Consider the following 16,212-nt stretch of genomic DNA (forward strand, 5'->3'; position numbering starts at 1 on the left):
GTAAAAGCTCATGAAAGCACCTATAGGTCATGAAACGTGAAATTTTCTGCAGCTCCCCTTCTCAGTATTTTTCATCATTAGATACATAACGTATTTTTTCCTGTTTCATTTATTTTTAAGTTAAAATTCATGATGATATTGTATATTATTGCACCATATTGTTGGTGATAGCAACACAGCAATGTCATCTCTGATGCAACTCACGATCGTAGCTAGCGTTTACCACATATCGTTATATTTCGAAAAGCTCGTTCAAAATAGCAAAGTTAGCTGTGAGTGAAAATTTAACTAGGCCAGCGAATTTCAGATAGGTAACGGCCAACGCGGAAAATTGGTACCCACGAATCACGATTAAATGTTGCTTTTCGTTCCTTACATCACATATTGATTTTATACGATTTCTTTTTTTGTCGAACGAAATCATTTCAACTTTTTCTTATACGTTATACATTGTCTCTTTATGCTTCTTGTTTATAAAAACAATCTGTCTCGTCTGAGCATGGATTCATATACCGTTAGCTAACATTTCAGTTTATGTTATAGGTTCAGTGGGTTACGTGTTTAGGGGCCACGAACCGTTTCTGTCCTTAGATAGCTTTCGTTATTAAATACTTTCATTAACAGAATAAAATTGGGGCTTTAATTTCTTAAAAAGAATTTCTTTGTTTTTTGTGTGAAAAGCACAAAATTTCCGTGGATTGTTTTTTGAGTGTATTTACCAATTAGCCAGGTCAATTAAAGATTTGTGTACAGCTAAATCCTTTGAACGTGTTTTGTGAAAAAGCTCAAAACATCATTGTAATTGTCTTTCCCCACTCGAAAAACAAATTAACAGAATATAACAATGTACATATTGAACGAGTGCAAATGACACCCCTTTTAGACAGTAAGTGGACTGTTATGACAACGAGTTTATCATTATTATTATTTCATGGAGTAACACCCAACCGCGATTAGATTATTTAACGGTCAAGTTCCATTCATTTGATATGACAACATACTCTATTGAGTGCACATGAATAAGCATATCAGCATTGAGGATTATTGTTACGCCCCCATGTAACGGTGCGCTAAACTTCTATGTAAAACACTCATCCTCTCACGCTATCTAGGCCTCATTAAAGGGAATCTTAAGCCACTTCATTTTTTGTCGTTGTTCTGAAGAGTGTGCTATATCATTTGTCCATCGACGAAATATTTTTTGTGATTGTGATTTAGGAAGAAAATAAAGTTGCCATAATTTGGCTATAAATAAAAAAAATCATGTCTGGATTTGCGAAGCTGCTTGCAGTGATTCTGATGTGCGGTACATTCATATCAGGTATATATAGCTCTAATTACTTTTTTACTTCAAATCCTTCTTGTTCTCTCATGCTCCTTCTCCCCTCCCCGCCCTTACCCTGCTGTTTTATTGTTTACTGTTACAATGTATATTTTATACCTCACCCGGGTTTTATTTTTTAACAGCAAATGACATTGATCCAATGTTGATCGAACCTCCTAAAGTATCATACGAAGGTAGGCAGAATAAAAATAATAAATTTGAATAAACTAATAGTTTAATGTGATATCATGTAATTATTATCTTTATTAACTAGTATCATTTGAAATTTTTTAACTACATAATGAATACAATGGTTACACAATTTCCAATCAGTATACATCACCTTTCCCCAACATTTCGATATGTATATGCATAATATATATGTGACCGCAATGACCCAGTAGTGCCCAAATATGTGTAATAATATATATCTCACAATCACAAATTAACAATTTCTGTTCTGAGCCATGATCAGTATCTTGTTTAAACTTTTTTCGAGACTTCAAACATAGTGCGAAAACATAGGTTTCGGTCAGTGATGGGAATTCGAAATTTAGAACAGTTTCTTTTTTGTATCGAGCTCACTGTAAACAGGTAATTTCAGAAAATCATTCCGAACCTACGGTTCTAATAACAAATCTAGTTCGCTGATAATCACGACATTCTAAGAATTAATATTTTGGTTGTACCAAACTTCAGAACCTATAAAAAAAATTCGTAGCCATAGATTGCAAAAAGTATGCTATATTTATTTGCTATGTATTATTTTCACTGTTTACTTTTGCGTAACTAATTAACATTGATTATTGTTTCATATTTACTCGGATATTTAGATATGCTAAAAGCAGCAGCCAAGTTCAATTCCTTTGAGTTTGACGGAGGTGTGGAAATTCTAGGCTACCCATCAGAGAACATCAACATGGGAGGGTTTTACGGAACATCTCAATACAACGTCGCGATGTTTCGTGGAATAAAATACGCTACGGCAGAAAGATTTGAGAAACCAACTATGCTGGACAAAATAGATGGATTAGATGTGACGGCCTATGCGACTGGTCCTTCATGTCCTCAACCCTCTGCAGGTTCGATTTTTCTCATTTAAAACAAGTTCAACATTGAACAATCATTCACATTGTTCAGAATAAAACTTTGAATATCCAATTGATATTGTTTTTGTGCGCCTTCTTCGCACTCATTAATATATACCAATATATATATATATATATATTATATAATCTCAAGAAGTTTATAAAGAGTTTCATAAATCTTCATAGCTTTCAAGAAGCCGCATTTGACGTCAGATTCTTGCACGATAGAAATGAAATATCTGAATCTAAATCATATATATATAATTATAGCTTTAACACCCATATTAAATTTTCAGGGTGTCCGACCCACTTATATCACATGTAAATGTAGCCTACTCATTTTGTAAACTCCAATGGAGGGAATAAAACTATTATTTATCGTTGATTCAATTCAGCAATAAAAAAAAAATTTGCGTAACCTCGCATAAATTTGATATCTTTTATAGATTTCGACTCCAGCATGGCCACAATAAGTAAATGATTGCATCGTGTAAACTCAATTGCAGAATTTATTGCAATATGAGCCAATTTCAATTTCGAATGTTTAAAGACAAACAAGGGATTCCGCGCATTTATGGTAGCCTACTTATCTCAAGCGACATCGTCGCCTTCTGATAATGTCTCACTTCAATGAGTACAAATCAGCCGGATGGGCAAGATTTACTAATTCGGCACACCCTAATCTTAATACGTTGGAAAAATAACTTTAAAATCGTCTGTTATGGATCTCTGAATTTCAATAACTTACCTTTGAGTTCAAATAAAAATGAAATCTGTGCTTCTCAAGTTACGGCAGGCGGTTACAAATTACCAGAATATATATATATATACATATAGTACCGAAGAGTAGAGTACCGAATCATACATATATAATGGTTATAAATATGATCGAGCCTTATTGTTCGAGCCTTATATTTATTGAAATAGCTTATTTATAGTATAATATAATGTTCGAAAACAAGCGCTTTCTGTGTATAAGTATTGAATAGGACTGGGAATGGTTAACCGGTTAACCGATTTCAGATGGCTAACGGTTATTTTTTATTTTAACCGTTAACTGACATCTCAGGTACAAACCATCTTCATACCGCACAATATCGTCAAATATGATTACGTCATCGCAAATTTATCTCTTGCGGCGTTTAATTCAAAAAAATATTACTAACTGTGTGGGTAAGGAATCAATAAATGTGAAAAATAATGGAAGCACCAGTGGCGGCGCGTGGTCATTTTGACAACCGGGGCAAGCTACTGCGGGACCAAGTCACCCCCATCTACGGGGACAGGATGAGCGCTGTAAGTTCTCCCATCATTTTATGAGTATAAAAACCATTCCATCGGTAACAACCAATCGGCAAAAGCGACAATTTTTAACGATAAGTGTCTTTAAAACCGGTCCAAGTCAAGGGATTAATAAATATAGACATAGTTTATTTTGAAACCTCTTTCAAAAGGAAAGGCAATATTTACCCAGATAAATACAATGACATATTAACAGAAACTTCGGGAAAGCAGACAAAACCTAAAATAAGGTTTAAAACGTTACTATGAAGAAAGGAAAGCTAATGCAAAGATAAGGACATGCGTCGCTCACTCATAGATATATATGCTGCTAGACTTCTACTGCTTGAACATATATGCAACACGCCGCGGTTTCTTGGAAGCAAAATGCTCAATAACGCGCTGATTAAAGTCATGCATCCCAGAAATAACGTCTCTGTGAATGGATAAAACAGCCAAGGAATTTAATCTATCTTGCTTCATTGTGTTTCTGAGATACGTTTTAATACGCTTCAGCGTGCTGAATGTTCGCTCTGCGTCGGCGGAAGAAATAGGCGTCGTTAAAATGATGTCCAGAAATTTTGCAGACGCCGCAAAGGTAGTTACTAGAGTGTTATCTATGAGGAACCCATAGAGCGCGCAAGTTGATGTGATGTTCAAAAAAGTTTGATTGGTGTATATACATCGCAATTCATTTTCCAATTTACCCACGTTTATCATGGGGAAAAATTTGGAGACAGTAGCCAACAAATGGATGGGAAATTGACGTGCAAATTTTGAAACATTTTTGGGGTTCATCAAAGAGAACGCGGCAAGGTGTTCAGTGCGCAGACGATCGCCTATTTGATTCACCAGAATGTCACAGCATTCCTTTGCAGACAAAATCAAACGCTGCGTTGTTTGCCCGCGGCGTAAAGAAGCACTCCATGTGTCGTCGTATTTTATTGTTTCCCGGATACGAGATACAGCATCGCAGAAGTCTGAAATACACGACTGCACAGACGCTCCCTCCATTAGCCTTGACTGCAATGCGCCGTATAATACATCCACGTGATAGAATATTGTGAGGAAAAAAGCGAGAAAAAATGAAAACTGACCATCTTCTAGCACATAGGTTCTCAAAGTGCTCCGTACGGAGCCCCAGGGCTCCGCGAGAGAAACCCAGGGGCTCCGCGAGCTATTCGATTACTTTTCAAAATACTGACTAATTTTGTAATTGTTCAAAGAAGAAATAACAGCTTTGATAAAATCTAACAACAATATAGCCTCGAAATATGGCAAAGAGACGGAATTAAAAAATGACATTATCTATAAGCAGGAGCGCAGCCAGGATTCTTAAGAGAGAGGTGGTTCAATTTCTGCGCAACATTCGCGATTAAAAAACGGATGAAGAGATTTCTGTTGCGTAAAATATTCAATCCATGACCGATGCGAGCATTTAAAGTGTCTCATTGTTATAATGTAATTGTGCTCATCTTTATTCACCTTTGATTCGAGATTACTATTAGGATTACTAAAATGAAAGAATACTATTCTAATAACATAAAATATGTGATAAACTGCCAACTATAAATAAATTGGAGTCGTATATTTGCGATCTTGGGATTTGTCAAACTTGATTTGTTCTTCCGTACTTGAGATTATTATTAAGCAAGATATCGCCGTTTAAAAAATCACAATGTCTGGGCAAAATACGAACAAATGAAATTTATTTTATTGCATTCGGCTACGTTGGTAGTTTCAGAATGAAAAAAGATACATCGCGGATCGCGCGCACAATTGATTGCGTGCGGCTCCGTCGGCAGTTTCAAAATGGGTAAAAAAGGTACATCGCACGCACAATTGACGCACGCACAAATGACGATTTCGCAGTTACTACGATGAAAATCTAACATAACAGCAAATTTTGTGATTTACTATGTCTATAAAAGCGTTTTCAATCTGAGGTGAGTCTGCTGAAACCAAACGTGTGAACTTTCATTTTAAGTTTTAATATTTTGGAATGCCGCTTTTCAATCGAGAAATTTGAGTTGCGGATCTACCTCTTCATTAATTATTATTTTCAGCAGTTCGTCGCCGATGACTATAAAATGGTAACATATTTTTCACATTGAACTCATAATTCCCCACGAGAACAAAAAAGCAATGAACGTCGTCATTGTGTAACAATACATGTATATATATGCCGAGGGCAATTTTGGATTTAGGGAGAATAAACACCGGTGTAAAGATTGTAGGTTCAAATACACGCCGCCATGCTGAGGAAAAAATCGGCGATTGTAACAAAATGCAATCGCGCACATTATTAGCGGCCTTTTAAGTCTTCCAAAAATGTCAAAAGGGAAAAGACTCGAACCCGAATTTATTAGTATGTTTGTCAAGTGTCAAATTTACAGCTTTAGTATATATAATTTATGTTTGAAATTTAGATATATTTATGGCTTGTATTAACTCTATTAAAAAAGGTTCAGCATTTAAATTGAGTAAAGTACTTTTAACTTGCTCAAGAATATAAATCTGGAAGTTACAATTTTAACATTTATTTTGGGGCTCCGTGAATAATAGTCAACAATTTCAAGGGCTCCACGACATCAAAAGTTTGAGAACCCCTGTTCTAGCAGACGCTTTAGACCTGCCGCCTCCCTCACAGAGCGTTCGTCCCAAACCGGAGAGCTCTGAATGCCATTGAAACACTCAATGAGCTCAGACCTAATTTCGGACACGCCCTGCACCACGCGTGATTGGAAGTTCCAACGTGTTGGTGCACACGCTGGGAGACGGCGGATACATATCTGGCGAAGGAGGTCAGAGCGCTTCGGGGAAACGGAAAAAAATGAAGAAAACCCCGAAACATTTGCAAAAAATATACGGACGAGAGGGGTATCAAGACACATATTTTTAATAACGAGGTTAAATTGGTGTGCATAACAATGTAAAAAATGCGCATGAGGAAAATCTTCTTTTATATAAACTTGAACACCATGTTTCGACCCACTCATGACTGCCGCGCCGTCATAAGTTTGAGCTATCAATTTTGACTTCGCGTTGTAAGGCTGTAACACTTCTTTCAGTACAGACGATATCCCGCAAGCCGTGCGATCAACGATTGGTACAAAGCTGTGAAATCTCTCGGTAGGTTTACCATCTTTCACAAACCGAAAAATCACAGCCAGTTGGGAAACGCACGTGATGTCAGTTGTCTCGTCAGACTGAATCGAAAGGAACTGGCAATTCTCAATTTCCAGAGCCAAATGTTGTAAATAAATTTTATACATTGAGTCGAGCAAATCATTTTGGATATCCTTAGATGTCCCTTTCGAAACAGTTGCGGCATCAAGATGATCTCTCAATACTGTATCTAGGGATGCGGTGTATTCCACCATATCCAAAAATACCCCTCTACTAGAAGAGCCAGCTCGTTCATCGTGTCCACGGAGGGACAGCTCGTGACAACCAATGAACTTCTATGAACCAATGAAACATCTATCAATCGACCGAGAACATGGCGGTTTTTCTCGACGTTTTGGTTATGCCGACGAATAGAAACCGCGCGTCCTTCATCCAACTGTGCTGCAATATTAACATTTCCGAATGTTCGGTATTTTACTGCATTGTCCAGATGCTCCATAGAAGATTGATGATCCCTGGCACGCTCGGAAAGATGTTTAAGATCTCTAAAACCAAATTTACACCAACGTGAGTCACGGGCGGTAGCAAAAAGTAGGCAATAAAAACAAAAAAGTGCATTTTTGTCCTCGCTGTAACACAACCATTCGTGTTTTTTTATACCAAGTTTCTGCGCAGAATGTACGCCGACGCTTTCCTCCGTCATGGGATTGTTCCAGTGAACAATTTTTTGGTTGATAAGGCCCAGGACGTTGTACCTCTAATTTTTGTTCCAGCGGCAGCTGCGAAAACGGAGTGCGAAGTAGTGCATCAACCTTATTCATTATGAGGTCTAAGGCTAAGAAATGCGAAGCCGGAAAGAAGTGAGGAGCTCAAAAGGAATGTGGAAAATCGAAAGCAAATGGACTAAAGGTCTCTAACTGATTCAAATAGCGAAACAAGCGACAAAAACGGAGGCGAAGAAACTATCAACTCTTCAAGCAACCAACGAACGAGAAGTTATGCGTGAATATGTCAACACGTTGTTGTAAGAAACGTCAGCATTGTGTCGTCATAATTTCGGGGCTAGCCCCGATGATTTAGTAAAAGAAACAGAAAACAAACGAGACAAACGTGGCGAGTGGAAGATAAAAGAGAGAATACGATATACAATTAGCAACCAGGGCAAAATCGGCGTCGCCCCGTCGACGTTCGGCGAAGGCTTTGCGAGCGAAAAATGAACCATGTCGGGAGAATATGGCTAGTGTAGACAGTCTGTGCAATCGATATTGAGGTATTTTTCGAATATTTTTTATTATACCGAAAAAACAACCGGGGCATTGCCCCGGTTGGCCCTATTGACGCGCCGCCACTGGCGAAGCACCAAGGTTGCTGATAATGAAAATTTACAATGATAAATTCAGAATCAGTTTTCGGTCGATTTCGAAATATGTTGTTCACGATTTCATTGCAAAATCATACAACAAGTGTGCAGTTGATGGCGTTTTTCTTATGATATATATATCTCGAAGTAGAATTTGCACATCGAACACTAAAAATTTGTCACATAAATGAGTTTAACAACGGAATAGGGTTTTCTAAAATATTTCCACATGCCCGTACCACGATGCCTATCTTTTGCAGCAGAGGAATCATGAAACTATCTCGATTGGTGAATAATTTTGAGCGATACCGGGATAGGACCACGCGAAATTGCTTTATAACCATTGTGACGTAACAAGCTGAAATTATAATTATTACGTCAAACGTCACGCGGCGGTTAACCGGTTAATTTTACCCGGTTAACGGTTAAAGTGTTTTCTCTAAAATTCCCAGCCCTAGTATTGAATAAGAATTTAGTATAAGTGAAGTGACGGAGTCCTTGTACATCCATATTGAAAATATAAAATCTGTACGAACATTATATTTGTTTGAAATACGTATTTATAACAATTCGTAAGAAATGGCGTAAATGTATCGTGAGTTGTTCTTTGAAAATTACCGTTCATGTACTGTATCACTAAAACGTTAGTTGGGAGTTCTTGCATTATAGTCTTATTTGAAAAAGCTTGAGGCCGCTTCTCTCCAAATTCAATGCAAAACTAGGCCCACTCCAAAAAGCAAGTAAGCCAGTGTGCCTTTTTTGACTATTGTTTAGACGACGCCTATAGGAAGTACAATTGTATTACTCAAGTTTAATAAAGTTAAAAATGGATGAAATGTCGGTTCCCGTCGAATTAAACCTAAGAAAAAAATAAACGCAATGACGCGGAAAACAATTTTCCTAACAACTACGATAACAATATCCTCAAACAACAGTAACAAACAACAGTATTGTAAAACGATATGTTTTTTTCGTGTCTAAGAATTTTTTTCTATATTCAGATTATTATGAAAATGGCCATAAATACAGTGAAGATTGCTTGTATCTTGATGTTTACGTTCCGCTCCGACGAACCGTCTTTGTGACGTCACAACAAACTCCTATTGAGTCTTACCGCAAAAAGCGCGACGTAGAATGGGAAAGTGGTTCTGGATCTGGGGAGCATATGGAATACGATGAATATGTTGCTTCTGGGGAAGAGGTGCATCATAGCGAAGTACCACCATCGGAGGAAAGAGTAGCATCTACTACGAGCGCTGAGACCACAACAACATGGGCAGCTAAAGACGAACTCCTGTTCCACACAGATCTTCCCGTCATCATTGCTTTTCAGGGAGAGGAATTCACTTATGCAGCAAGTAATCTAAAAAAAATTATAACTTCAATATCTGACAGATAGATTCAGTACAATAAAATTTTTTGCCTGATAGGATATTTCCCGGGCCTGGCGATTGATGGTGCCATATTTGGAGTTTGCATAATTTGAATGAAATATTTCTCTTCGTCTTAATTGCTAGGGATGGTGTATATACTTTTTGGAACGAAACGAACGAAAAATCATTTTTACACACATACAACATAATTTTTTCACACTGCGGGCTATATTTGTAATGTTATAAAGAAAAATGCGTATATAAATTAAACGGAAAAAGTTTGGATTTGGTCACAATTACAACAAACAGATTATACCACCACAAAATGAATTAATGGAATTATTTTCATATACATAAAAACGGAGCAATCGGAGGTTGTCAAATATTATCGACACGTAACGGTTGAAAATTTGTATTTTTTCAGGCCGAGGTATTGATGGGCGCGTTCTTGCTAGATATGGATCTGCTATTGTCATCGTTGTTAATTATCGTACTGGCGTTCTTGGTTTTCTAAGTTCTGGGGACGAACGTATCAAAGGTAAGATTCGTTTTTCAACATAGTTGTATTGAAAACTTAAATGATTAATTTTGATTCGTTTGACTTCCGCATTAACTTTGAATGTTCAATCCAATTCCCCTGTCCGTGACGGGAATGAGTAAATCATCTAGCCCAGACATGGTCAAAAGACGGCCCGCGGGCCAAATCCGGCCCGTTGGGTGATTCAATCTGGCCCGCCTGATGATGCCACATCCAAACGTAAACCAAATTTTGATGTTTTAGATAGGAAGGAATTTGTTGATTGCGGTTAAATTAAAATCTTGTCCACCCCGGAACTACCCTATCAACTACCAAATCATAAACTCTGTTCCACATTTATAGGCTTTGCTCTCTTCAATTAGATACACATATTTGGCATGGTGAACAAATGAAAACTGTGGAGTTTACTTTATTCCAGGAAATTTCGGCTTGTATGACCAAAAGGTTGCGATTCAATGGGTGAAAAAATATGTGGAGCAATTCGGTGGCGATCCTAGACAAATCACACTACTAGGATTTTCATCTGGAGCCGAGAGTGTCTCTGCGCAGGTAAGGGTACATTTTAGGCCGCTGCTGTTGATTCTTGAGTTGAGCGTATAAACAAGTTACGGTATCTGTAACGTAGCGAGGGTTAAAGGCGACGGCGATCGACAGTGTAGAAAAAGACCGTCTTCCTCGCTAACGACTATCGAAATGTCTTTGGAATACAGGCGAAATACTCGGCTATTCTGTTGTCCCAATATACACATAAATCAGTCAGAAATATCAACACCGCTACAACGGTGCTCTAGTGTATTACAAGTGTTCGGATACAAGTAAACTCAGATGTACTTAGATACATATGCAGTGCAAGTGAAGCAATATATACGGAATGAATATAATGAATAAAGTAACAAAATGAAAATACGAGACGATAATGTACAAACGCACAACGTGAGAGCGTCATACGACAGAACGAGAGAACTAACGTATACACATTAGTAACCAACGTAAGACATACGTATTACGTTACATATCGAATACAAATAACAAAAAATATCTCTGATGTCTTTTTATCTTATCTAGATGCTCAATCCTACAAACAAGGATCTCTTTCAAAAAGTCGTTTTACAAAGTGGTGTGGCAAAACAGGGAACAATGTTTTACAATGACGAGGCAGCAGAAATTGCAGTACAGGGAGATATTTTGCAAAAGTTAATAGGTGGGTTCCGTTATATTTGCGCCCTTAGTTAAACTCGGTAAAGTTTTTGTTAACTATTTGTAAAGTACATATATGTATAAAGCTATTATATGGATGGTGGTATTAATTAAAGCATGGTGTCGGCGCGGGTAAGAAAATTTGATGAAACATTTGGCGCAAGATTTTTTATTTCGTGTTAATTCTCCACACATCCGTTGTGCGTTGACTCTTGTTATCAAACCCATACTTGTTAACGTAGTTCATTCCCAAACATCCGTCTTCATTATACAGGAATGTAAAATACAGTATTACATTTTCGCCTATTGAACGTTCGTTATACGAAGGTAAAATATTGAACAATTAAACTCTATTTAAAAAAACTAACAAACACACTCAATAAAAATTTATTATTTAAATAGATCGTTCTGAATGCGAAGAAGATTCTGTGAACTGTTTAATAGACTTGGATACAGTGAAACTGATTACAAAAGCTGGTGAACTCGCGTTTGAAAGGAAAGACAATAGGACTTTCGGGCCAATACGAGATAACCATTATTTTTCTGCCAATGATTCAGAAGGACTTTTATCACGGTACGATTATCAAATTTGCTACCTATTTGGAGATTTGTTGTATACCGTTGGGGTAATGCATACTTCGCCGAAAAGTAGGTTAAGCACGCCGAAAATATAGGTGATATAGTGACATACAAACATCACTCATTGAGATACGCTAATGTGCCTATTCTTTTTTCACAATACTTTACATTGTAAATGATGTTACGTTCCTGTTCAATTTATTGAAGTTTTGATGGTATTGTGATCTTTTTTCCGCACGTTAGGACTAATGTTATACTCGTTTCGAACGATTTGTGGATAATGGATTTATAAGAAGATCTGCTAGGAACCGTCACATCCCAACAATGATTTGATTTCCCTATCACCCCCTGTGAAATACTTGTAAGGCTGTAAGAAGAACTGTATAAACTATAAGTATATATAAAAGCAAACTACTTGATATTTTTTAATTCTTATCTAAGGTACGATATCATGATTGGTGTGGTTGAAAACGAAGCTGGAAAATGGGTGAACGGACTGGACGACAACATAACACTCTATGATATTATCAGACATGAATTCTCCAGCAACAGCTATTTTCACTGTGCTCCCGAGACCTTGGTTAATTTTCTAAGTTTTGAGTACAGGTGAGTTGTTTTTATTATTGTAACAAATTAACATAATTCGTCAACGGTTAGTAGTTAACAATTATTATCCGTATAGATCGACAATTAGCAAAACAGAAAATCATAATCAAATTTGTGGAGATAGATTAAAGAAATAAAGCCAATAAAAAATTTTGGAAATATCAGAGTGGGCGAATATTTAATATATATATATATGTTCGTTGAAAACAAGGTTCCGAACCCTCATCTAAAAGTAGAACGATTGGTAATAACATATTCCGCTATCAGCTGTGTAAGTATATACTTACGACAAAGATCTCAGTATATAGCGGTTGCAACCTGATTTGTAACTATTCAATCAATACTTCTATGTAAACGATTCGACGGAAAGAAAACCTACAGAGCAGTAATTTGTAAGAAAAACATTTAACTTAACAAATGGTTATTTTATCAGAGCCTCTTCGGAGACCGACGAATTGAATGCACTGCAGAAAGGATACCTGAATCTTGTAAATGACTACAGTTACATTGGACCTGCCGTCGCTTTTGCGAATAGAGCAACTACGGAAGGTGCCAAAACGTAAGAATAGAAACTTACTTTATATTGTTCTTTCACGATATAGATATATGTTTTCCCGCCTTCACCCTGTTCAAAGCTTAGCCGATTTCAGTTAGAATGCATTTTTTATGCCATTAAACCTGCATGGGCTATTTCAAACAACCTGAGTTAGGTGGTGGGCACTGGAGCTGGGATCGTTTGTATGCAATGTCAAGCTACCGTTGTCCATCCCATCAGCCACAAGACCACCTCGCACACAACTGGTTTGAAATATATACTTTTAACCACGATGCCTTTTAACTTCACAGTTATTTCTACAAATTCCAAGCTCATGTATCTACTATGGCACCTGGAAGACCGTCAATTTTAGAAGGAATGCCGATTCATGGTGACGATCAAAGTTATTTACTTGGGATGCCTCTCATTTTGACAGAACTATACACGAGCTCGACTAGGAATATTTCAGCCAATTATCTGCGAATGGTTTCAAATTTTGCACATTCTGGGTTAGTATAATTCTTTTCTGTATTGGCGTTATATTCAATTTGAAATTCTTGTTCAGTTCTATATCTTTGTGGTCCTATTTAGCCATCGCATAATTCTCAAGCTATGGCAATCTTCCAAAACTGGTTGCAAATCAATAGCTAAATAATTGATTATATCAACTAAATCATAAACGTTGATTTGGGCTGGTAGTGATCAGACAATTTAAAACCAATTTTAAATATATATGCCTTTATCATTCTCCTATAGCGAGCTTCAAAAACCCAAGTAGTGAAGGAAAAAGTGAAGGAAAGTTGCTTGAAATAGGAATTCGAAAATCAATGCCATAATCGCGGCATTACAGTTTAAGTATTCGCTTACATTGCTATACCAAGGGCGGTTCATTAGACAGTGTTAAACAGTTGCTTGTTCCATAATTGATTTTTAGTGTATTATGTACAAATAAACATGAATTTAGAAATCCTGATGATGGTCCTACAGCCAAACCGTCCTCCGTGGACTCCTGGACACCCTTTACTTTGGAGAACATGGAAACATTTGTTATTTCTGAGAAGATGGAAGTGAAACCCAAACTTTTTTCGAGAAGTATGGCTATCTGGTCTGAAGCAGTGACATACCTGATGTCGGACGATATATGCCCGAAGGTAAATGCGTGCAATAAATGCGTTATGAATGGTTATAATCACTATTACTTACTATTTTTACGTTGGTGTCGCGGGTTGGCAGGTTGAAGATTTGCGATATATATATATAAGCTTATCGAAAGTAGCTTAGTTGTCGCTCTAAGTACTGGCGTCCAAGTGCCTGGAAGCACCTATGATGATAATCACAAGTATAATCATAAGTATCACAATATTTACTCGAGTGAAATAAAAAATTTAACCAAAATTTACACTCAGAAGCGAGTAAATGCCCTCGTTAGTCCATAAAACTTTCTTTATAGGTTGAGGTCAAAAAAGCGTCGTGTTCGGTAAAGTCTTGCAAATATATCAAAGACTGGGAGAAAAATTACATCAAGTGGAGAGACGTAGACGTTCCAAAATGGAGGCAAGCTGCGGAAAAGTAAGTTGAATTCACATTCAACAAATATTATGAAATCGGACTATTTTTCATATCTAAAAATTCAAGCCCATATCAAATTCTGCTCTTGGTAGATTATAAATATTGTAATGAACATAGAAAAACAGTATAAATACACATAGAAGAAGGTAGTCTCAACTAATTGCTTGTATTATGCTGTTGGGTCACAATGAAGCAATAAATACTTTAAACTTTCAGGTACGGTGAACTTGACAACGACGACGAGGGAGAGAGCTGCGACAAGTCCTAAATTTTGTCTCAATCGAATTATTCTGCTTACAACAACAACTACAGTTACTTTGTCACTTTTCTGAAGTGCAACGTCACGCCATATTAGATTCACACCTTAATTAGATTTGAACTCTGCTTTTACTATTTTCTTGTTCATTCTCGCGTGAATTAAACCCATTTATGTTCATGTTTACACATTTATTGTAATTAGTATATGTATATGTATGATTGTAGTGCCTAATACAGAGTCCTATTATAGTCCATTTTATGTATGTTTCGTGATCTATTACTGCATTCAGAATCATACCTTGTATTCTACGACCTTAGGAGAATGATACTATAAATAAATTAAATGTTTAAAATAAAGGTACTCTCAAAGTATGTCAACCAAGATGGCGGACACCGGAACGCAGTATGTGTACCAGGTTAGGGTTAGGCCATAATTTCATATACAAATACTACGGGAGTCAATTGGCTAATCCCTGAACTCGTAATAGAACTAAAATAAGAAATATTGGAATAAAATTATGGCCTAACCATAACCTGGTACACATACTACGTTCCGGTGTCCGCCATCTTGGTTCACATCCTTCGTGAGTACCAAAGTAAATAAATCCGGCTTTGCGCTTCTCTAGTCCTACCCCGTGCAGATTTTACTGTTGTAACATTTGTGAATATTTCGAGATCACAGAAGAAATAAATGTTCCTAGTTTGAAATAGAATGACATGAGAACATGTTTATGAAATATAAAACCTTGATCATACGATGTTCCGGAAATGTTGTGTTCTGTTCGCAGATGATTTTCTTTATTCAAGACGCTTGTTAGTGGGGTAATATTGTGGTTTTATATCAACGGCTCGTTAAGATAAGACCTAATCGTATTCTGGTAGAATTCGGCAGGATTGCACAGTGAATACATTCCAGCACTATTTTCAATTTCGTGCAATCATACCTTGGCTAACGAAGGTAAGATTTTTGCATATTTTTAAAAGTCATTTTTTTATTGTTTTATCCGTCGTTTTGGATAGCTCATATGTCTCTCCTGAACTGCCGACACGCAAATGTAAGCTAACAAAAGTCCTGGTGCATTGCAAATGTTTAAAAAAATGCTGAAACAACCCCATACAACTAAATGTTATTTATATTTGATACGAAGCGGCGAATGCTAGTTCGCATAGAATCACATACACTATAACACTACGATTTATAAACTTTTTCGACTATGTATTTGAAATGTAGCAACAATAGCATGCTCATTTCTTTGTCCGACTCAGAAGGGGCTTGTCCCTATCCTATTTATTTAAAGTTCTAAAATAGAAATAAAGGTAGACATAAATAAAAAGTGATGTAGTCTCTGCAGGACATAGGTTCTTGTTATTCGTT

At 36.8% G+C, this 16,212-nt stretch overlaps 1 protein-coding gene across 1 annotated transcript; it reads left to right on the forward strand.

Moving 5' to 3' along the window:
• Positions 1-1,134: 1,134 nt before the first annotated feature.
• LOC120330734 (neuroligin-4, Y-linked-like) lies at positions 1,135-15,015 on the forward strand. The gene is made up of 14 exons (XM_039397638.2): positions 1,135-1,321; positions 1,468-1,518; positions 2,158-2,406; positions 9,184-9,540; positions 9,980-10,093; positions 10,512-10,642; positions 11,159-11,294; positions 11,693-11,864; positions 12,311-12,475; positions 12,909-13,034; positions 13,322-13,519; positions 13,975-14,161; positions 14,461-14,579; positions 14,796-15,015. Exons 1-14 carry the CDS (start codon positions 1,264-1,266, stop codon positions 14,845-14,847), a joined length of 2,115 nt encoding a protein of 704 aa, XP_039253572.2. The 5' UTR covers positions 1,135-1,263; the 3' UTR covers positions 14,848-15,015.
• Positions 15,016-16,212: the final 1,197 nt, after the last annotated feature.

The sequence above is a fragment of the Styela clava genome, chromosome 6, assembly GCF_964204865.1.
Source record: "Styela clava chromosome 6, kaStyClav1.hap1.2, whole genome shotgun sequence".
NCBI lineage: Eukaryota > Metazoa > Chordata > Ascidiacea > Stolidobranchia > Styelidae > Styela > Styela clava.